Consider the following 25,203-nt stretch of genomic DNA (forward strand, 5'->3'; position numbering starts at 1 on the left):
AGGATAAGCGGCCTTCCAAACAAGTACATCAGAAGAAAACAAAGAAAAACGAGCGAGCTCGTGGGCTGCTCGATTAGCTTCACGACGAGCGTGAAGGAAATCCACCACAATATACTGACGAGAATGAGCAAAAGCATCCCAAAGCTCATCGCAAAGAGACTCGAAGCCGTTGTGGGAGTCTTGTAAAACATGAATCGCCAAAAGAGAATCAGTATACATGACAACCGGACCTGTATCTTGCTCCAAACAATATCCCACATCCGCCATGAGAGCATGTAACTCGGCTAACAGCACCGTTGGTGTGAAGCCGATCCTTTGACAGCCCGCCGCCACCGGGTGTCCCGAAGAATTCCGCATAATAAAGCCCATACCGATGCGAGAACCGTCCTCATGGAAAGCCACATCAACATCCACACGAATAATGTTTGGAGAAGGAGCGTGCCAATGTTGTTCACCCTCCCGAGGCAGAAGCCGATGCTCAATGAAAGCTTGTGCCTGCGACTTCTGATACATCTCTAGCATGCGAATCCCCTCTTCCAAGTTCAAGCTATCATACTCCCCCCCATTTCCCATGCTTTAGCTCACATAAAAACTTCCACGCTAGCCAAAGGAAAAAAATCCATCTTTGCAGCCCTTCATCACCACAACTGTCAGCCACAACATTAAAAAGATCAATCAAGTTCAGCCTCGTAAAAGGCTTGAGAGTATCCCAAAATTTCGTGCATTTCCAAGCTTTTCGCACACGTTCACACTAGAGTAAACTGTGACACGTAGACCCCCAATCAGCTTTGCACCAGAAACATATAGCAGTTGTCGGAACATAATGTTTTGCGAGATTGGCATTAACCATAATCATATCATGGAGAGCGTGCCATGCAAAGTGTAACACTTTCGGGGGGAGGTTTAAAGCCCATAAATGTTTCCACCATTTGCTCAAATCCGCACGCGAAGAAGCTTGTGGGGCTGATAGAAATTCACAGCACAAAGATATCCAGATTTCACCCCATGTCGGCCATTCTCATCATAAGCCCAGAAACGTGAATCTTCCTTTCTTTCTCTCTGGATTTCAATCGAACATATGGCGTGCACTACATGAACAATGAAGAACTCCCCAAGCTTTGTCTTGTTCCATATCCCATCGGATCCCAGGAAATCCACAACCTTCGTATTCTGCCCGGAATCATCCGTGGGAAGACTCCCATGGGCGGCAGCCACCTCCCAATTTTTGATTTTTTTTTTTTTAATATAGATATATATTTTATTTTATTTTATTTTATTTTATATCTATATATATATATGTGTGTATATAAATAAGAAATACAAGAAAAAATATAGTAATATATTGTTTATAGTATCTAACTATCCATATTAATTGCTTAACACATTGAGTTGTTACCTTTATATTATTTTTATAATTTTTTCTTTCTTAGTTAATTTTTAATGTTGAATTTGAGCAAATTCTAAAGGTAAAAGTATAATTACTAATTATTAACAATGAAAATTAGTTTATTTGTTTAGAAGATGAAACATTTTTTTTTAAAAAAATGCATAAAAGTATGTTTTTATATGCTTTCAATCTACTTGATGTTGAATTAATTAAATTGCGAACAATTATTTATTATATCAAGTGATTGTTAAAAAAATGCATGAAAATAAAGTGTACAGAATGCTCAAAAAAATTTTGTAGGTCGCCAGAGAAGAGGAGAGAAGAGGGTGCTGTGTAACCTGTGTTTGGGGGAGGCCGCTTAGTGTGTGTGTGTTTTGTGTGTGTTAACTTAAATAGGGTTTAATTTAACCTAATTAAATACTAAACATTTCCATTTTTAAAAAGTGGCCAAGAATAGTGGGACAAATTAAAAAGGAAATGTGGCCAACAATATTGGGACGGAGGGAGTAAATATAATTCATAGTATTATAATAAATTTTATTTTTATAAAAAATATTTTTATAATAATAAATATAGGCATGAGACACAATGACACACATAAGATGGTGGGACACTAGATCTCATCCCAAAGTGATCAGAGTGTTTCATATAAGCTAATGTGACATAAAATTATTGTTTCCATCCCCTCCATGCACGCGTCTATGATAATTATTAACATTTCTAAGAAATCACAACACGAAATGAATAAAAATCCAGCATAATTGAGAGTGGCAGAACTACAACGTTGTTGTCGTTTGTAACAAATCTCTGAGAAAGCCATGTTACCTATGACAAATCACAAGTCTTAGTTAATTACTAAATTATATATCCTGTACCTCATCTCAAACCATACTCTATTAATTTGCTACTAAAATAAGGGGAATTTACGAAAAAGATTCTGCAAACAGACACAGCCCAAAAGTGGCTGCCCTGTTCCACAATTGTGACGAGTAAGGAAAAATGTTCCTTCCCTTGAAAACATTCTTACAATAAGTGCCTCTGTTTTCTTGCATTTGCCGCGGCGCCATGTTTCTCCTCATTTGCATCATAATTTCAGCCTTCTTCAATTTGCCGAGCGCCGCCGCCGGCAATGCCGCCGCCCAGCCCAAGAGCATATTCATCCTCGCGGGGCAGAGCAACATGTCCGGCCGCGGCGGCGTCGTCAATGACACGTGGGACGGCGTCGTGCCGCCCCAGTGCAGCCCCGACCCGATGATCCTCCGCCTCAGCGCCGCCGCCGAGTGGGAGGAGGCGCGCGAGCCCCTCCACCGGGACATCGACGTCGAGAAGACGTGCGGCGTGGGCCCCGGGATGCCCTTCGCGCATTTGGCGCGGAGGCGGGACCCCGGCATCGGGGTGATCGGGTTGGTCCCCTGCGCCATCGGAGGGACTAACATAAGCGAGTGGAGGCGCGGCGGCCGCCTCTACCGCCAGTTGATGGCTCGGGCACAGGCAGCCGTGCACGGCGGCGGAGGGCTGATTAGGGGGCTTTTGTGGTACCAAGGTGAGTCCGACACGACCAATCACGAGGATGCTAGGTTGTACAAAAGGAGATTGCTGAGGTTTTTCAACGATCTCCGCTCGGATCTGCTTTCCCCGGTGTTGCCGGTGATTCAGGTTGGACTGTCTCGTTATCTCAGATGCTTTTGTAATTTTGTACGTAGCTGTGATTTTGTACATAAATTTATGATTAGTGTAGGTGGCATTAGCATCGGGGTCCGGACCCTATGTGGATGTGATAAGAAAAGCTCAGCTCGAGCTCGAGCTCGAACTCGAACTCCCAAATTTGAGATGTGTGGATGCGAGGGGGCTGCAACTCGAGCCGGACGGGCTGCATCTCTCTACTAGAGCTCAAGTCCGGCTCGGGCACATGCTAGCGGACGCCTTCCTCGGGATCACGGCTCCGCTACCGGTTCAGAGCAGCGGTGCTAATAAGAGGTGCAACAGTTTTTTTCTCGACCTCTTCTTTAGATGGATTAGGTAGATTTTTTTCTCTTGAGAATAATTATGTTTATATTATTCAACATATAGTACGATTCACATGAACGCTATTTTGAAGTTTTTGTCAAATTGAAATTAATTGTATGAGCCCCCTCCCCTCGAATTAGATGAAAATTGAATTGGATTTCATTTCACTAATACATGTCAAAAAGATACAACAAAATGTTGGTAGGACTATAGAAGGCGTTGCAGGTGGTTGGGGAAGTTTCACATCTGTATGATCATACCTCAAGAATTGGTATTCACTCCACAATTGGATTGTCATTTTCTTGAATCCAACTGAGATGTCGCTTCTCCACCATATAATTACATTTGAAAATTGTAAACAAAAATATGTGCTAAAGGACTAAAGTTAAAAGAAAAAAAGAAGCCTTGATAGAAAAGCAAAGCTGATTCTGGAATGATTCGTATATTTCCTAGTTCAAAATCATGGGTTTCAGATTTATATTCTATATCACACTTTGAATATTTAACTTCACAGTCTTATACTCTATATTTAATATTCTGTACAGTGCTAAGCTCAATAATTAGTGGATACAAAATTGAATGATGATTTCATTTTGGTATATAGAAATTTATAAGAAAAAGACAAAAGTTGTCCATCACGATTCATTATGGCCATGTTTGGCCCAGACAGGGAGGGGAGAATGGGTTATGGGTTGGCCGGAAACATGGAGAATTTCTTCTTCTGTAGTTTTATCTTCTGCATATATTATTTTTTTAAAGTACGTTACTCGTATAATTTTTACATTTACATGAGTTCCAAACTTCATTCTGTACATTTAAAGTTTAGTATTTGAATTTAGTTTTAACAAAAACGAAAGACCTCTCTCCCAAAATCTATACAACCGTACGAATCTATCGAGCAATTTATAACTCAATTTTGGCAGATTAGATCTTCTATCCCACTATTTTGTGTGTACCACTCTTAATTTATTATAATTTTTATTTATATTTTCTTCAAATTTAATTTATTATGCTTTAATATTATAAAAAGAAAATTAACAAGGGTTCACTCATCCAATTAGGGTTTATAACTATTTTTTTTTAATATTTATTTGAAGTAATAATTGATTATTTGAGTTCATTAACTTGTTTTTTTTTTAATTGAAATAACTAGTGTCTTATTATATTATGCGAAGTTGCGAACTACCTCTACACAATAATATCAAATACATTTGCCATGTTTTGGAAACACTATACAATAGAACCTTTAGGAGTCTTTAGATAATAACCCTAAATAAAATTATTTTTTTGGCTTAATTGCCCTTAAAAATACAAATTTTCACCAAATTCTAGAATTGCACGCCATTTCTAAAATCTGTTAATACATCATCTTTCACTATTTTCTAATGTTTTCCACTACAACAATACCGCCAATCGTGAAAATGACGTGACGACCGAAAATTGACACGTAGACACGTCAGAGGACCTGGAAAAACGACATCGTGTCACCCAAGCCAAAACCATGTTGTTTGCAAGCAAATTAACGTTATTTATCTATTTCCCTCTTCAGCCGACCAACAAAACACAGAATTTGTTCAAAGACGCTCAAGAATCTCATTATCAATTACAATAATCAGCAATATTTGAGCAATGAATATTAAAGTCAGAACTTTTTCAAAGCAAATAGCAATCTGTCTACATCAGACAACTAAAGCCAAATAACCATAAATTGTCTCCACAATTGAATTTGCTCTGATCCGGAAAACCACAAGATCATGCCATATATAAGCAATTATAAATCAATATATCAGCAAGCACACTTATCAGACAAACTATAAATCTCCCCAAAGCACTTATCAGTCAAAACATGAGCCTGAATTTTATTGCGAAATCTGCGGTAGCTGCTTTGAAGAGAGAAGATGTATGGTGGTTGCTTTGAATATATGAGGGAAGAACGAAAATTAGGGCTCGCTTCTTAATCTGACGAAGAGGGCTCACAAGAAGAAGGGCTGCTTCGAAATGATGGCTGCTTTGAAGAAGAAGGGAAGAAATAAATCTGCAATTAGGGCCTCGGTGGTTGTAAACGAATCGAATAGTGTTGAATATCGTGATTTTGTATTCGTATTTGAATACTAACCGAATCGAATCGAATCGAATACATATATTTCGAATCGAATATTTACCGAATACGAATATCAAAATTCGAATAGCGAATCGAATACGAATTATTTGATTAGTTTACAATCGCAATGAAAAACTATGACTTGTGACGGAAGAATGACTTTAATTTAAAATTTTGATTTCATAAATTGTGAAGTTTTACTTTTTAAATTGTGAATAATGACTTTAATGCATGTATATTATGATTTTTTTTTGCATTTTCCCTTTTTAAAATTGTCAGTTATTATATAATACCATAATTATTATATATATATATAATTGATATTCATCCAAAAGAAGATGGATCTACCTTAAATTTTATAATATAAGGATGAAAATTAGTTCATTATTTATTTTAGCTCATCCACACACATATAAATATAATATTTAATTAGGTATCTATGAATATCGAATCGAATCGAATATCATAATTTCATATTCGTATTTGAATACTAATTGAATCGAATCGAATATTCATATTCGAATTCGAATCGAATATTTTCGAATACGAATATCAAAATTTCGAATCGAATACCGAATCGAACAAAAATATTTGATTCGTTTACAACCCTATGACACGACTGTCATTTTTCCAGGTTGTCCGACGTGTCTACATGTCAATTTCTGGTCGCCACATCATTAATTTCACGATTGAGGGTTTTGTTGTCGTGGGAAAAATTAGAAAATAGTGAAAGGTGATGTATTATAGAGTTGATTTTAAAGGTGTTGGGCAATTCCAGAATTATGTGAAACTTTGTAATTTAGGGACAATTAACCCTTATTTTTTTATATTTATTTTATGATTTTTGAATTAATAATAACCATATACTGCATATCTTCATTGAATAAAAATGCGCAAGAATTGAATTTGATAAATGTTATTATAAAGATAAAATAAAATGTGAAATACACTTATCAAAGTTCATTTATTATGAGTCATCTTGTCCAAAAGACTCCATACATTATTGATATCCAAACCATCCATGGACGCGGCGAAGCAAGTATTTTCACTGAGGCGCAATTTGGAGGAACGCATCCGCCATCATCTGCCCCAGCTGTTGGAATAAATGGCTTTATTAGTCCATAATTACTTTGTAATTAATGGAATTAAATGGTATATTTGGAATCTACATTTTGAGTAGATTAATTTGGTATATTTACTTGTTCAAATCTATTAAGAATTGAATGAGTAATTAATGCCCAAAGATATCCATGGTTCGGACCACCTGTTTGCCCAAACGGACGTGGCAGCGGTTGAGGACCGAAGAGACACGATGGTTCGGACCACATGTTTGCCCAAACGGACGTGGCAGCGGTTGAGGACCGAAGAGACACGATGGTTCGGATCTGTTTGCCCAAACAGGGTACGTGGTGGCGGTTCAAGACCGAAGAGACACGTCGGTTCGGACCTCCTGTTTGGCCAAACGGTCACGTCAGTTCAAGGAAACCCCTGGACTACTATAAATAGGGCCCTCCAGAATGAGATTAAACACACACAAACGAATTCAGATAATCAATTTGTCATATTAGTTTAGTTTACATACTCAGTCCCGAGTATCAAGCCGTTCGACCGGATAGCGAACTCCTAGTGCTAAGGACTCGTCTATCATCCCGAAACCGTTGTATCTTGGGGGCAATTACTGTAGATCCGCGAGCACAGAGCGGAAGTAATTTTGCCTTACGGAGAGAGAATTTATTCTCGCCTCGGTTCTGCATCCTTTCATTTATCGTCATTCTATTTTCTACACTACCAAATAACAATCGTAAGGCAAAATTAGTGTGGAAAGATGGCGACAGGAAGCAACACCAACAACAACAATGCTCCACCAGTTCCGACCAACGTTCCACATGCTCCAGCACCTGCTGCTGCCGAAAAGCCGGAAAAATTCGCAGGTTCTGAATTTAAACGTTGGCAGTCTAAGATGCTGTTTTATCTTACTACATTGAATATGGCTCGTTTTGTGAATGAATCTCCTCCAACTGTGGGGGAAGACGAGACTGATTCGCAACTGCGGATAGCATATGATGCATGGCATCATAGCGACTTTTTGTGTCGCAACTATATTCTGAATGGGCTAGACAACACTCTCTATAATGTCTACTCTAGCGCCAAGACGTCCAAGGAACTATGGGACTCCTTGGAGACGAAGTACAAGGCAGAAGATGCCGGCTTGAAGAAGTTCATAGTCGGTCGTTTTCTAGACTTCAAAATGGTTGATAGCAAAACCGTTGTGGAGCAAGTGCAAGAATTTCAACTGATCCTGCACGACATTCTTGCCGAAGGTATGGAATTGTCTGAATCTTTTCAGGTGGCCGCGGTGATAGAGAAATTACCACCACATTGGAAGGACTTCAAGAACTATCTCAAGCACAAACGCAAGGAGATGGGACTTGAAGACTTGATCGTTCGCTTAAGAATCGAAGAGGACAATAGAATCTCCGAAAACAAGACGAACAAAACTTCCATTGAGGCAAAAGCAAATCTAGCCGAGTCTAGCAACAAGAAGAAACGCAAGTTCAAAGGCAAACATCCAGACTCAAAAGGTCAGAAGAGGATCAAAGGAGATTGCTTCAACTGCGGCAAACCCGGTCACATGGCAAAAGATTGTCGCAAACCGAAGAAAGACAAGCACAATGGTCACCATCAAGCCCACGTGACGGAAACAAAGTCTGTGCCCCTCGACTTAGGCGAACTTGACTTGTGTGCCGTCGTAGACGAGGTCAATATGGTCGGCAGTCCAAAAGGATGGTGGATCGACACCGGTGCTACCCGGCATATCTGCGCCGACAAGACAATGTTCTCCTCGTATGAAGCTCTCACCGGCGATAGAAAACTATATATGGGCAATTCTACCGCATCCTCGATCATCGGAGTTGGAACCATTGTGCTCAAGATGACGTCGGAACTCAAGATAACCCTACAGAAGGTGTTGCATGTTCCCGACATTCGCAAGAACTTGATCTCAGGATCCGCTTTGTGCAACGCTGGATTTAGACTAGTATTTGAAGCAGGCAAAGTTGTAATGACCAAGAATGGTCACTATATAGGAAAAGGCTACCTAGATAATGGCCTTTTCAAGCTTAATGCTATCCATGTACTTGTACGTGATAATGCAATAAAGGAAAAAGTTACTTACTTGGTTGAGTCTCCTAATTTATGGCATGATAGATTAGGACATGCAAATCTAAACACACTACGTCGTTTAGTAAATTTAGACTTATTGCCAAAGATGTCTTTCAATCAACACCAAAAATGTGAAATTTGTGTTGAAGCAAAAATGGCAAAATCTCCTTTTCATTCAGTGGAAAGATCAACGAAACCTCTTGAATTGATTCACACCGATCTATGTGATTTAAAACTTGTGCAAACAAGAGGTGGAAAGAATTACTTTATAACGTTTATAGATGATTGCACAAGATTTTGCTATGTGTATCTTTTGAGAAGCAAAGACGAAGCATTCGAAGCTTTCAAAACATACAAAAATGAAGTTGAGAATCAACTTAACACCAAGATCAAAATGATTCGAAGTGATCGAGGTGGCGAGTACGTTGCACCTTTTGAGGAATTTTGTCGTGAAAATGGCATTATTCATCAAACGACTGCACCTTATTCTCCACAATCAAATGGTGTTGCAGAACGAAAGAATAGAACATTGAAAGAAATGATGAATGCTATGTTGATAAGCTCAGGCCTATCACATAACATGTGGGGGGAAGCTATTCTTTCGGCTAATAAAATTTTGAATAAATTACCCCAAAAGAAACAAGAAAAAACCCCATATGAATTATGGAAAGGAAGGAAGCCGTCCTATAAATATACAAAAGTGTGGGGGTGCTTAGCAAAAGTTGAAGTACCTAAACCCAAACAAATAAAAATAGGACCAAAAACTATTGATTGCATCTTCATTGGATATGCAAACAATAGTAGTGCGTACCGATTCTTGGTACACAAATCGGAAGTACCCGATATGAATGAGGGAATGATTATAGAATCAAGAAATGCCATATTTTTTGAAAAAAATATTCCCCAAGAAAGAGAAGAATGATATAAGTTCGAAAAAGAGAACTTATGATGAAATTTCGCTTAAGGATAACGGACCAACACGTGAACTAACACCGCAACCAAGACGCGGAAAGCGAACAAAAACTGCGAAAACCTTTGGTCCAGACTTCGTAGTTTATACTTTAGAAGACGAACCAAAGACAATCAAGGAAGCATTGTCTGGTCCTGATGCCGATCTATGGCGTGAAGCTATCAATAGTGAAATCGAGTCAATCTTATCCAATCACACTTGGCTTATTGTTGATCTTCCTCCGGGAAACAAACCTTTGGGTTGCAAGTGGATTCTTAAGAAGAAATATAAAGCCGATGGATCTATTGATAAGTATAAAGCACGTTTGGTAGTTAAAGGCTACAAACAAAAGGAAGGGTATGATTACTTTGATACATACTCTCCAGTCACTAGAATTACATCCATTAGAATGCTACTTGCTATAGCAGCATTATATAATCTTGAGATTCACCAAATGGATGTAAAAACAGCATTTCTAAATGGAGATTTAGAAGATGAGATATATATGGAACAACCCGAAGGGTTCGTGATTCCTGGCCAAGAAAAGAAAGTTTGTAAACTTGTAAAGTCTTTGTATGGACTCAAACAAGCTCCCAAACAATGGCATGAGAAATTTGACCAAGCAATGATGGCAAACGGATTCAAAATCAATGAATGTGATAAATGTGTATACATTAAAGGAACATCCGACAATTTTGTCATTGTTTGTCTCTACGTTGATGATATGCTAATTATGGGCAGCAACAATAAAATAATCATAGAAACCAAGGAGATGTTAAAGAGAAACTTTGACATGAAAGATATGGGATTAGCTGACGTGATTCTAGGAATTAAAATCCTTAGAACACCCGAGGGAATAGTCTTATCACAATCTCACTATGTTGAGAATGTACTTAAGAAATTCAAAGCTTTTGATCTACCTCCGGCTAAAACGCCCGTTGACCTAAGTATACACTTAGCCAAGAATCGAGGAGAACCCGTATCACAATCAGAATATGCTAGAGTTATTGGAAGCCTAATGTACTTGTCAAATTGTACAAGGCCAGATATAGCATATTCGATCAGTAAATTAAGTCGGTTTACAAGTAATCCCGGGAAGGATCATTGGACCGCATTGACAAGAGTGTTGAGATACTTAAAGCACACAATCTCTCATAGTATACACTATTCGAGATATCCCGCAGTTTTGGAAGGATATTGTGATGCCAATTGGATATCCGACACTAAAGACTCTAAATCCACAAGTGGGTTCGTTTTTACCATTGGTGGAGGAGCAATATCATGGAAATCTTCTAAGCAAACATGTATAGCCCGATCTACTATGGAATCGGAATTTATTGCTTTAGACAAAGCCGGTGAAGAAGCCGAATGGTTAAGAAACTTCTTAGAAGATATTCCCTGTTGGGAAAAACCTTTGCCTCCGGTTATGATACATTGTGACAGCATGGCTGCTATAGGGAGGGCAAAGAATAGTTTGTATAACGGTAAATCTCGACACATTCGTCGAAGACATAATACCGTTAGACAATTGATCACTACAGGAATAATGTGCATTGACTATGTAAAGTCAAAAGACAATATTGCGGATCCGTTTACTAAAGGTATTAATCGTGATCAATTGTATAACGCAGTAAGGGGAATGGGATTAAAATCCACACGTTAAGAACTTTCATAGTGGTAACTCAACCATAATGACTGGAGATCCCAAGAACATGGTTCAATGAGACAACTAAATTATGGAAGTTCAAGTTGAGCACTTGAAACCTTCAAAATCCATTCTCATAGCTGCTCAAGTGCAAAGCCTGCAGCTTGTGGTAAAGGGTAAGCCGTCAAAGCTTTTAATGATTCCTATAGCCTTATTAGGTGGAGTATGGCAGGATACTCTTTATAGGAGATCACCTATACAAGTGAAGAAGTGGGGCCGCTTCAAATTATCAATAACACTTGTGAATCCAAGAAATGGTCCAAGGCCGAAATGGACACAACGTTAGAACGAAAGATATTAGATCTATTATTGTGTGTATGTTGTTGACTAGATTTACACAAAAGTTGACCGGTTCAAGACATCATGTTCACCGAGCAACGAGTAAATCCGATGGCATTACACTAAGGAAGGTTCAAAGCTAACAACTACCTATCCTAATGCAATAATGGATCGTCGGGACTTAGTTTTTTGCATTTGCATTAATCATCATTCATGTGGGGGATTGTTGGAATAAATGGCTTTATTAGTCCATAATTACTTTGTAATTAATGGAATTAAATGGTATATTTGGAATCTACATTTTGAGTAGATTAATTTGGTATATTTACTTGTTCAAATCTATTAAGAATTGAATGAGTAATTAATGCCCAAAGATATCCATGGTTCGGACCACCTGTTTGCCCAAACGGACGTGGCAGCGGTTGAGGACCGAAGAGACACGATGGTTCGGACCACATGTTTGCCCAAACGGACGTGGCAGCGGTTGAGGACCGAAGAGACACGATGGTTCGGATCTGTTTGCCCAAACAGGGTACGTGGTGGCGGTTCAAGACCGAAGAGACACGTCGGTTCGGACCTCCTGTTTGGCCAAACGGTCACGTCAGTTCAAGGAAACCCCTGGACTACTATAAATAGGGCCCTCCAGAATGAGATTAAACACACACAAACGAATTCAGATAATCAATTTGTCATATTAGTTTAGTTTACATACTCAGTCCCGAGTATCAAGCCGTTCGACCGGATAGCGAACTCCTAGTGCTAAGGACTCGTCTATCATCCCGAAACCGTTGTATCTTGGGGGCAATTACTGTAGATCCGCGAGCACAGAGCGGAAGTAATTTTGCCTTACGGAGAGAGAATTTATTCTCGCCTCGGTTCTGCATCCTTTCATTTATCGTCATTCTATTTTCTACACTACCAAATAACACCAGCTTCACTTGAGATTCAGCGGTGAGATGAACTTTGTCGCTTACTGTCGGCAGCCCCCACGCATCTATAGTTTTCATGTTGCTAACGTTCGCCGTCTTCTGACTTTCTCTTAATGCCTTCACTGTGTTCACATAGTCTGGTAATTGCACATTTATCGCCACCTGCACTCACAAATGCAACACCAAAACACGTTTCATTTTCCAAGCATGCTTTCTGATCAGGATAATTATTATTAGAAATTTATTATTTCAATTAGTTTTGCTTGTAGAGTATTATGTTTCCTTTTTCTCATTTTAGGATTTTAATTCATTTTGCAAGTTGTTGGAGTATATAGAACTTGAAATTAATGAACACCAGAGTTAGATTGCAGTGATCCAACCTTTTGGAGGAAGTCCAAATGGTCATTTCTGCGTTCAAGCGGAATCCTACTGGGCTAGGTTTAGGGTTAATTGCTATAGCATAAATAAATAATTGTTATTCCTATATGTATTGTATCCTATTGGGGTTAAGTTTAGGGCTTAAATACAGTACTCAACATCTTCCACTCTTTTTATTTTGTTCCGTCCCCAAAACATCTTCCTATTAAAAATGTATAATTTCATTCACTATTACTCTTACAATCTCCACTATTAAAATCCGTGTCACCCTCTCTTAGGAAGATGTTTGAGGGATGGAGGGAGTACTATATATTAACAATGTGCTTATTGCTAAGAATTGTGAGTTTAATTTAAGCAATCAAAATATATAGAGATTGGCATGAACACATATACCTGCACGACAGGGAGCGTAGGCATCTGGAGCTCAGCTCGCACGTCGGCAACAAACTGTTCGAATCTGGTCTTGTACGAGGTGGCATCCTCCATTTTACCGCTGTCGGCCTCGCCTTGGTACCACATGAGACCCCTTAGAACTCCTCCGCCGGCGAGGGCGGCCCTAGTCCGCTCCATCATGGTGACGTAGAGGTCGCCGCCGCGGCTCCAGCGCTTGAGCGCCGTGTCTCCGATGGCGCAGGGGACCAGCCCGATCACCCCGATGCTAGGGTCCTTGGCAAGGAGCGTGTTGGCGAAGGGCATCCCGGGCCCCACCCCGTTTTTCTTGCCGATGTCGATGTCGCGGTGGAGCGGGTCACGTGCCTCCTCCCACGCGCCCGCCTTGCTGAACCGGAGGATGCGCGGGTTGGGATTGCATTGCGGCGGAGGCACCATGTCTTTGGCCTCGAGGCCGTCTGGCCCGCCGCGTCCGGCCATATTGCTTTGTCCGGCGAGAATGAATATGTTTTGGGGTTGGTTTTGGCTGCTCACTAACGTTGATGAGCAGCACAAAATCGTTAGCCAAATAAGGGAATTCATTTTTTGGCCGGAACCAAATTCTGAAAGAGGCTTTATTTGTTTGGCCTCTATCTACAGAGTGCCTTGGATGGTTTGGAATGAGAAGCCATTGGGATCTTTCTTGCATTATATAGGTGAGTATGTTCCATTTTTCCGTTCTATTTCCAGTCTTATATTTTAGTGGTTCCAAAACATGACAAATGTATTTGATATTATTGTGTAGTGGTATTTCGCATAATATGATCATAAGACACTAGCTATTCCATTTTTTACGGATTTGCCTATTCTTTGTGAATTATATTTAAATCTCCATGCGATTTGCATCTATCTAACTGTCGTTCCAAATAGAAGCCACTAGAAATACGTTCAACCATGTATTTATTCTTTTTTTAGAGAGATGGAGAAATGTGTTTATGGTTTTGTCACACTTTACTTTATTTTATTTTGATTTACTTTAATATTTTTCATCAATTTAATTTTGTAAGGTTTCATTTAATTTTATGCTTGTTCACTATTGTTTATTTACGCATATAATTAATTGTTATTGTTCATATATATTCACTTTTATTAATTAATAATTCATGTTTAAGATTGACATATCCAAAATTAGCGTATATAATTCTTAGGCTACCACAACACAATATTATCAAATACACTTGTCAGGCATTGGAACCACTAAAGTGCGAGATTGAAATATAACCAAACAATACGAGAAATAATCGGACCTACTCTTCTATATAATGCAGAAAGATCCCAATAGCTTCTCATCCCAAATCAAAACCATCCAAGCATTCTTTAGAAGAGGCCAAAAAATAATAAAGCCTCTTCCTCAATTTTGTTGCATTTTGTTCTGGCCAGAAAATGAAATCCCTTGTTTGGTTAACCATTTTGTGTTGCTCAACAATAGTGAGCAGCCAAAGTAAACCCCAAAACATATTCATACTGGCCGGACAAAGCAACATGGCCGGACGGGGCGGGATTATAAACGGCGTGTTCAACAAAGTGGAGCCTCCGGAATGCACGCCCGGCCCGCAGATCTTACGGTTCAACGCCAAGCTTGCGTGGGAGGAGGCCCACGATCCTCTCCACGCCGACATTGATCCTAAGACCTGCGGGATGGGGCCCGGGATGTCCTTTGCCAACGCAGTTTTGGCAAAGGATCCTAGCATCGGAGTGATCGGGTTGGTCCCATGCGCCGTTGGAGGGACCAAAATACGCGAGTGGAAGCGCGAGATGAAGCTGTACAACAACATGATCGAGCGGACTAAGGCGGCCCTCAAGGACGGCGGGGATCTCCGGGCACTTTTGTGGTTCCAAGGCGAGTCCGACACGACGACGTTGGAGGAAGCTACCACCTACAAGGCCAGCTTTGAGAAGTTCATCGCTGACGTGCGAGCTGACCTGGCGGCGCCGACGTTGCCCGTGGTGCAGGTGATAGTGACATCTGGCGACGGTAAATTTGTCAAGGAAATTAGAGAAAGTCAGCAGGCGATTAACGTTGCCAACTTGAAGCAAGTGGATTCACAAGGGCTGCCACTCCAAGGCGACCACGTGCATCTCACGACCGAGTCCGCCATCAAAGTCGGCCACATGTTGGCCGACGCCTTCCTCCAATTTCCATCGCAATGAACACACTCGCCCCGCCGACATATATCTAATTATGTATGGATGAATGCAACTCAACGGGATACATATGATGTATGCGTTGTGATGATTTGGTATGGAAATTTTGCAATATCACATTATCATGTTCATCACTTCAATCTCCACATAACTTATAACTCATATTTCGTATTTCATTTGTCTATTTCAGTCCTAGTTTTTATGATCTTCTATAATCTCAATGAGTTACTCAGTTACAATTACATATATTCATGAGCTTGTGTCCTTCATTCGTATTACTTAAGAGAAGAAAAGAAAGCACTGACATCTAACATGCTATTGACCCATTACACAGCAGGTAGGTTGTCGATCGATTCGGGTTCGGTTATCCGTACCCGAATTTTCAGTTTTTCATATTTCACTAACCGGTCCCGAACCGTTTAAGGAGTTCGGTTACCCAATAACCGTTTCGGTTACCCGATTCGGTTATTTGGGTATCCGAAATACCTATTTAAAAAATTCAAATAATTTGTTATATGAGAATTTGAACTCTGGTCTCCAAAAAATACGTAAAACAACTTATCCACTAGACTAAATCTCATTCTTATACTTTAAATATATCATAATTTTATTTTAGCTAAGAATCAATTAAAAAAAACAAATTAATGAATTAATAATTAAAATGTATATAATATATATATTTATATATATATATATATATAGTAAATAATTTTTGGTTATTTCGGTTAACCCGATAACCGATACCCGGAATTTTTCTAAAAATGATACTCGAAACCGAACCGATAACCAAAAAATTCGATTATTAGATACCCAAACCCGAAAATTTCGGTTTGGTTAACGGAAATTCAAAACCCGATAACCAATTAGACAGCCCTAACAGCAGATATTAAAGAAAGCAAAATTAAAAGTTATTATTTATTTTTTATATAATTTAACAGTATTAAATAAAGAAATTAAAAAGGCCGCACCACAGAGGACTCGAACCCAAGACCTTTGGCTTTAGGCATGAACCCTTTACTGCTTGGTCAACGCACGCACACCAAAATTAAAAGTTATTGTATACAAGGACGGATGCAAAAATAAAAATAAAAAAATAAACTTTGATCAGGGTTGTATTTGTTAAAGTTTGAGTTTGAGATTTTTAAATGATAAATTTTCTTATGATTTAATTTGGTAATGAAGGTTATTATACAATAATTCATACAAAATATTGATAATTTAATACTTCCTCCGTCCCACGAATCTTGACATGTATTTCTTTTTGGATCGTCCTATGAATTTTGACACGTTTCTAATTATAGTACTCCTTTCGTCCCTGAAATAACTTCATCTTTTTTTCTTTTTGGGACGTCCCCCAAATAACTTCTTTTTCCTTCTTTTCATTTTTAGACAACTACCCCACCACTAATAATATTTATATTTATTCTTACTTTTCACTTTTCACCACTCCCAATACTAATTATAACACATTTTCACAACTTTCAATAATAATTATAACACTTTTTCTCTACTATTAATACACTTTACAATTTTTCCTTAAAACCTGTGTCGTTCCCAAAGAGGAAGCTATTTCAGGGACGGAGGGAGTAACAATTATTATCTTTTCTCTCATACTTTATCACATTTTCTCTCCTATTTACTTTATCACATTCTCTCTCCTATTTTATCACTTCATTACCTTATCTCTTCTACTTTATCACCTTCCCTCTCCTAATTTATTACTTTTATACTTTATTATCTACACATTTAAAACACTAATCTACAACTCCTTAATTCTCGTGCCAAAACCAAACGTGTCAAAATTCGTGGGACGGAGGGAGTAATTTTAAAAAAATAAAATGAAGAAATAGTATTTGGTGGGGGCTTTGGCTCCACTTAGGCATGCTCCTCGCTGTAGTCTGTATCTCAGAATTATGCATATATATTAATTGGGTTGAGATCTATGGATAAGTCAATATATTTCGTTCTGAATAAGTCAATAAATTTACCGAATAAATCAAGAGACTGCATGAATAGACATTTATTCATAAACACGCCACCTTCAGGATTTGAACCCCAGACGACCTTCAGTAAATTTATTATGTTCAATAAAATTGTTGGCGTACGTATTCAGTAAATTTATTGACTTATTCAGACCGCCTTTTTTTTCATTCTCTTAATATTTAGTCTTCTCTATTGGACTCTTCCCTATATTAATATATATAAGACATGGTAGAAATAGGGATGGCAATCGGGTACGACGGGCACAGATAGTGACTATCCATACTCATACCCGCGAACTAAATGGATAGTGGATTTTAATCATGAAACTATCCATGGATATCAAATGTTACCCAAATCCGCCACCAGCGGATACCTACTACCCGTCTGGTATCCGCCAACCCACTATCCGTCGGGTATCCGCTACCCGCTATCCGTCGGGTATTTGCCACCCGCTAAAATTTAAATATAAATTTATAGCAAATTTAAAACAAAAAAATAATCTCCACAAATCACATAGTTCAGATACACATCTTTCATCCATGTTGAAATCCACAAATGAAAAAAAATAAATCCAAATTCATCAACTAAAATATAAAATCCAACAAACTTCTATTTAAATAAGGATTAGCTTTTAGGTGTCAACATCCTACAATTTAGTTTAATTACTAAGTATTAGCTTAAATAAGGAAACAATTCAGTTTAATTACTAAGGATAAGCTTAAATAAAATTAAAAAAATAGTCTTAGTCTCCCAATAATCCACCATAGATGATTAATCAAATAATTGATTAGAACATTTTATATACATGTAATATCAATTAGTGTTTGGGCCTTTTTTTAGATATGATATGGTGGCCCATATCTAATATGTATATTAAAAGCCCATATTTTAAAGATATTTTGTGGGTATTTCACGGGTAATTGATGGGTATTTTTGCGGATATTTTTCGCAGGGAAACGGGCTTTGTGGGTATGAATAGTAAATATCTAAACTCATACCCGCGAACTAAATGGATAGTAAATTGTAACCACGAAACTATCCGTGGATATCAAATGTCTCTTAAACTCACCCTATTAGAGTCGGGTTTTTACGGATATCCATTATCCGCTGGTAAATTGTCATCCCTAGGTAGAAAGCATTTGCTCTTTTTGTGGCTGATTTTGGGATTTGGATTTCATTAAATTCATCATATATATGCATGGTTGGTCTCAATTGAATTCAAATAACAGGTTTATATATAGGTAATTAAAGTCGCTAAATTATTTTCTTTTTATATTTTCTAGTACATCTTTTCTATTCTTCTCCAGGGATTCAGTAGTCCATGTTTTTCTCAATCCCAACTTGTCACGAATATGATCCATCAAGTACTATACATCTAAATAAATAAGATCTTATTCTATTAATTTGTACTCTCCACAAAAAAAAATACTATAAATTATAAAGTTTCTCCATCATTTTAAGATATACATGCATATATGTGCTTAACTATGAAACATTTGGACTATATAACATATCAACATTGTGTTTGATAAAATTATTTGTAATGTATGTTTAATATGATGTACTATTAAACTCACATATGATTAATATTCGTTATAATTATAATTTGTATTACATAATATTATTTTGAAGGTGATATTCGTATAATGTTTTTAAACTTTAAACTTAAAAGGAATAATAAATTTTATACCAAATAAAATATTATAATATTATAAATATATTGTATATTGTGTCAAATGAAAGAGATATTATCCCACGGCTTTGGATGAGTTCATCTCTATACCGATAATACGAAGCTTAGGTAATTGCCGACCTCTAAGCCTTTTTCTGTAAGGGGGAAATCAAATACTCTATTCGTTTCAATTTAAATGTTGCGTGTTCTTTTTTGAGTCATTTCAATAAAATAATATATTTTATTTTTAATAATAATCTTATATTATAAATAATATGATCTCATACACTTTTACACGTTTTTACATTATAATTTTATTCTCTTTGAATTTCATGATGAAAATAAGTATATTATTTAAGTTGGGACGGAGGAGTAATAATTTATTTAAACCAAATTCGAATGAATAATATCTACAAGTCAAGCGGAACAAAATCCGACATTGCCGACCTCTAAGTTAATAAATAAATTATTTGATAGCTTTAAATGTAACAAGCATGACTCATCATCTTATCTTGTATCACGTGTCCGGACTACAAATTTCCTCACCTTCAAGCACTGCCATTTTCAACATATACATAAACACACGTTCTGAATAAATTGAGGCGTTAAACCCCACTTACATAAAACACTCATCTCATGAATACTTCTAAGGTAAGTGAATGTGTTTTTTTTTCCAATTTAAATTTTACATAAGTGTGTGTGTAATTATTATGGTGTTGTGTTCAGGGTAATGAAAAAATTAACGATGAGGGAGCGGTGGAGATAAACGTGGAGACGGTGGATTACCGGAAGCCGGCGGGGCGGGAGGAGGAGCCCCGCCCGGAGAAAGTGGCGGTGACTCATCTTGTGCACGACGACAACTCCGGTGGCGGCGGAGCTGCCGCTAAAGTGGCTGAGAAACTACCAGCCGCCAATGAAGCCGTCGGTGACACTATTAGCAGGAAGCAGTGATCAGGGCCGGCCCTGCTGTGTATTTGGTGGGGCAATTGCCCTGGGCCCCCAATTTTTGGGGGCCCCATAATATTGGCCCAATAGTGTATATACCTAGTAAAAAAAAAATTACTAAACCTATTTGTGAAGAATCCGATATGCTGCCAGCAATTAGAGAGTCAGAAAAAGGAGGGATTACTGTCTGTACATTTTTTTGATGTAGATGACAGGTGTGTCGAAGCAGAAGGAGAAATGCTTGTGCTTTTTGGTGATAAGATTTGTATAAAGTGGAGGTGCAAAAGAAGAGAGAAGTAAATATTTTAATAAATAAATAAATTCAGCTGCTAATCATTCTTGATCAGTTCTGGCAAGTTTCTTGATGGTGGTGAATGTGGTGATGATTCTACTGTGCTATTTCTAGCAAGGGGCGGCTGAGATTATTTTGAAAAAAATTGATTTTTATTCATAATTGCGAAACAAAGTTTATATTAAGAGAATTGAGATGGAAATGGGAAAATAATTTTGAACAGTCGACAATCTTTTAAGATATTTTTGACTTTTTATTTAATCATAAGATGTTATCTTCACTGGATGAGAATGATTGAATGAATTAGCGGTTTTATGCATTGAACATGAGATATTAGAAAGCTTGATCTTGAAAAAATTATTGATGATTTTACTTTTCAAAATGCTAGAAAATCTAAATTATTTCTATAATTATTTGATCATTATTTTTTAGTTTATTGCACTTTATAGTTAATGTTAATTACAGGTGCACGACTATCTCAAATTTGCTACAACTTCTCAAAGCTTAATTTATTAGGGGCCCCTTTTTTCTTCTTCGCCCAGGGCCCCCGAAATGTCAGGGCCGGCCCTGCCAGTGATTATATCTGTTGGAATATCTATTAGTATTATAAATAAAAATCATAGTAAGACATGATTCTAATAGATCAGATCTGTTGAAATATCTGGTTTTCTTGTAGTGATTCATCTAAATGCATGTTTGGGAATGATTCTTAGATTTTATGTGTGAAGTTGTAGATTATTTCTCAATTTATTTCTTTTTCCCTTCACCTTTTAATACAACGACTTGAATAACGAAATAAATTGAGAGTAATTTGGTGTGCTTTATTGATTCTTCACAATCGGTTTGTGGTCAGTTTTTCGATTTAATCGACTTATCATGGTGTCAGATAAATATTTAACATCGACTTTATTCATTTAGGCTGTGTTTCCTCGGATAAATTTATTCATGAAAAATAATGAATAATAAAATTTTATGCCTTTAAATATCTTTTTCATTCTTCAAGGATGAATAATATTATCTATCTATTTTTTAGTATTATTCATCATTGAAGTGAAAATAAGAAAGAAAAAATATTTTTGTATCAAATGTTGAAAAAAAAATGAAATATTTAAAGACATAAATTTTTATTATCAATTATTTTTTATAGAGAAATTTATTCATCAGAATAAGCGCAGTCTTTAAATAAAGTAATTATATTTCAGCTATCTTTTGAGGGATGTCGATCTTTCACATGTTTGTACTTGGTACTAAATCTTATACAAACAGTTCTCAAAATATAAATTTTCTCGGATATACTATTTCAGTTAAAAATATTATTCAAATAATTACATTAAATGTAAAATTAATATATTATTCAAATAATTACATTAAATGTAAAATTAATATATTTTGTTATTAGCGGCAGATTATAAGATGAAACAATGTAGTCAAATGGCCATAATAAAGATTGAAAATCAATTTTTGGCCCATAATCTTAAAACATCAAAATATGGTCATTAATTAGGTGGTATGCTTAATTTGCTCTTTTTACTCAGCCGCTGGGATGATTGCGCGGCCGCTGGAAGCTTATGAGTGAGTTGCGCGCTCGCGGGGAAAAGTCAGCGCCCGCTGCGCGTATGGCACTTATGGCACTATTAGTGCCATAAGTGCCATACGCATCATTTTATTAGTTGGTTTTATTTTGAATTTTCGTTGGCACTTATGGCACTAATAGTGCCATAAGCGCCAAAATGACCATTTTAAACACTTACCCGTAGGGTTTAGATGTTCAATTTAGGGTTTAAATTATCCATTTAGGGTTTAAATGATCCATTTATGATTTCTTGATTCTATTACTGTTGTTTCTGTTGCATGTATGACACTTATGACACTATTAGTACTATAAGTGTCAAAAGGACCATTTTACTTGGTTTTATTTTGGATTTTCGTTGGCACTTTTAAGTGCCAACGAAAATCCAAAATAAAACCAAAGTAAAATCTTAGTGCCTAACCCGATCCGGCACGCGACCCGCGTGCCTGATCCTATCCGGTCCACCTCATTAATGGTAAAAACGTCCAAATCAATAAAAATAACCAAATTATATGTTTTTACAATGTGTTGCCATAAATTGTGTTTTATGCTTCATTTTGGCTACTTCAAAATTTTACTCTTATAAGATTATGAAGTGGACTTAAGTGCGGTAGTTGTAGATATGTGCTTGTGGATTTTAGTTTCATGATAAACAATAAAGTAAAATAAATAATGTATTGTGATTTGTGAGATTAAAATTAATGTGTATATTCAATTTATAAATTGGTTAAAAATATGTATATTTACATATATCTCAGAAGAAAAAAAGTTGCACATAAAATGTTCTGTTTCTAATATAGCCGGATGGGGTCACTTTTCGTTGGGTCGAGCCCAGACACAGCCCAATTTAAATTACGACAAATTTAAGCCCAGCTCATAACAATAGAATTGTATGGCCTTATTTGGGCCAAGAAAGAATAGATGATTTCAACACGAGATGATCATATATTTAGGTAAAATTTAAGTGAATGCTACCATTTATTAATTGTTAGGTAAATTTTATTAATTCTTAACTAGAGATTAATTTGAGTACCTTCATTTTAATTAAATTTAATTACGATTCATTTTTTCTATTTGCGTTTAATAATTTTTAGGTAAAATTTGTTCATTCTTAATTAGAGTTTAGTAGGATGAATGCATTGTGCCTTGCTGATCATATATATTTATATTTATTTATTAGCAGACATTATAATAACCTCCTGCCTACTTATGCTTCACCAAACGTAGTAGAAGAAGTTGATAGTAATGGATTTATGTTTGATGTTTTTTCTTAATGATACAATTAAAGTAATATAATTTTTTCTGTGCAGCAGTTTCAGCGGTGCGGATCATTTACATATTTTAATAAATATTTATAAGTCATTTATAGAGTATTTAATAACATATTTATAAATATTTTATTAAAATCTATGAGTGATATGCATTGTGCGAATGCGTGCATGAAATACATCCTCTTAGTGTAATTGATATTTTTTTAGACGGAGCATAATTGATTTATGTTTTGATGTTTTCGCCAAGAATTGATTGGCAAATTTGGTCTTCACAATAAATTCACTTACTTAGAAAACTACGCCAAATCATTGGAAAATAAATATGGAAGGAATCATTGTTCATAGATTCTCATGTAAATAGTACTCCCTCCGTCCACGAAATGAGTACCCATTTGTGGACGGCACGAGTTTTAAGAAATATATGGAGTGTAGTGTGAATAGTTTAAGGGTCCCACTTTTTTAGTGTATTAATTAAATAGATGTGTGGGGTACACTTGCCAAAAAGGGAAATGGGTACTCATTTCGTGGACGGATGAAAAAGGAAATATGGGTACTCATTTCGTGGACGGAGGGAGTATTATATATGTCCACATATCATGTATATATTTGATACTAATATTTATTTTGAAAAGGAATTGATAAGCTCTTCTTTTGCAATGTTTTCACTTTTTATACTATACATGTTGTATTGGAATTGTACACTTATCTGATGATTTTTTTTTTTCCCGTACATTTTGTGCAAATTTGAATACTTTGGAGCCAGCTATAATGCTAGTACACGCCCGAGGAGGGTTGAGAATTAGGACAATACATTTAGCTGATCTTCATTCTATATCATCTTGTATCAGTAATGCACAAATTATTAGATCGTAATGTTATATATATATATATATATATATTAAAATGTTTGATGGGGACAATAACATTTAATTTATTTTCTTTTAAACTATGTCCATCATAACAGATATGTCCTTCTTGGTGCAATCATTATCACCTGAATAGGTAAAAGCCAATTGTACAAATGATGGCATATTTTTGTATGACTAAATCGTCCAAGACAAGAACATTAGGTGGGATATAACTGAAAGATTTCATTATGTGGTCCACTAATATAAATATTTATTTGTTAATAATATTTTTACTGTCATTGTTACATACTTATTACGAGTATTAAACTACTGTTCATTTTTGTAAGATAAATAATATACTAGTTATTGTATCGCTAAGATTAATTTATTTTAAAGATGATGCGAAGCTATTTTTTGAAGATGAATAGTGAATTAACATAAGTGCTTGATTTTATCTCGAATTCTCTTAATTAATAAGTTGAGATATCAAATTATTCAGACCTATAAGTCCTATCAACATCAAACATGCACAAATTTATTAAATTGCAATAAGGTATAAATTTTTGGAGATATGTGGAGTGGATGTGGAAATTGGGGTGCATGTTCCTTCATCAAAGTTTAGCAATAATCATTTAACAATTAATTGTGACTCATTAATTGAAATCAATTTTGTTGCAGAGACATATGATGATGATCAAGCAGAGTTTCAGTACAATGTCAGCTTTGTTTATGCCTAAAAAGGAAAAAGGAAAAATAATGCAGGATTCCTTCTGTGTGGAATATATTTTGAAAATTGTACACAGAGATAAAATATAGTATCAAATTATAATCCAAACTACGAGATTACCTTTAATTATGATCGCAAACAAGGATGTCATCTGTAATTTACTTTTGTTTTCATGTTTTCTTCTCCCCTTATATATACTCGGTACACCTTGAAATTTTGACCATATTCATATGCTCTTTTGCATTTGAAAAATAAGCTACAATAATATTATTTGAACTCTAAAGGAGATCAGCTTATGGCATGTTTTGTGTCAAATAGTTAGGATCGTATAAGGATAATTTTCTATTATAAAAAATGCAGTCTAATAGCGTTCACAGTGGGTTCAAGCCGCGCTCCAGCAAGCCCTGCCCCATGCCGCACCAAG

The 25,203-nt window shown here is 36.6% G+C and overlaps 3 protein-coding genes across 3 annotated transcripts; 2 read left to right on the top strand and 1 right to left on the bottom strand.

Annotated features, from left to right (window-relative positions):
* Positions 1-2,199: 2,199 nt before the first annotated feature.
* On the top strand, positions 2,200-3,565 carry LOC131010778 (probable carbohydrate esterase At4g34215). Its single transcript, XM_057938439.1, has 2 exons — positions 2,200-3,043; positions 3,126-3,565. The coding sequence occupies exons 1-2, from the start codon at positions 2,453-2,455 to the stop codon at positions 3,408-3,410; spliced, it is 876 nt and encodes a 291-aa protein (XP_057794422.1). The 5' UTR covers positions 2,200-2,452; the 3' UTR covers positions 3,411-3,565.
* A 2,826-nt stretch (positions 3,566-6,391) lies between these two features.
* Positions 6,392-13,964, bottom strand: LOC131010779 (probable carbohydrate esterase At4g34215). The gene is made up of 3 exons (XM_057938440.1): positions 13,291-13,964; positions 12,519-12,681; positions 6,392-6,584 (listed from the first exon to the last, which is right to left on the bottom strand). Exons 1-3 carry the CDS (start codon positions 13,867-13,869, stop codon positions 6,541-6,543), a joined length of 786 nt encoding a protein of 261 aa, XP_057794423.1. The 5' UTR covers positions 13,870-13,964; the 3' UTR covers positions 6,392-6,540.
* A 655-nt stretch (positions 13,965-14,619) lies between these two features.
* Positions 14,620-15,686, top strand: LOC131010780 (probable carbohydrate esterase At4g34215). The gene has a single exon (XM_057938442.1). It carries the CDS (start codon positions 14,710-14,712, stop codon positions 15,475-15,477), a length of 768 nt encoding a protein of 255 aa, XP_057794425.1. The 5' UTR covers positions 14,620-14,709; the 3' UTR covers positions 15,478-15,686.
* Positions 15,687-25,203: the final 9,517 nt, after the last annotated feature.

Source organism: Salvia miltiorrhiza, chromosome 2 (genome assembly GCF_028751815.1).
Source record: "Salvia miltiorrhiza cultivar Shanhuang (shh) chromosome 2, IMPLAD_Smil_shh, whole genome shotgun sequence".
In the NCBI taxonomy this organism is placed as follows: domain Eukaryota; kingdom Viridiplantae; phylum Streptophyta; class Magnoliopsida; order Lamiales; family Lamiaceae; genus Salvia; species Salvia miltiorrhiza.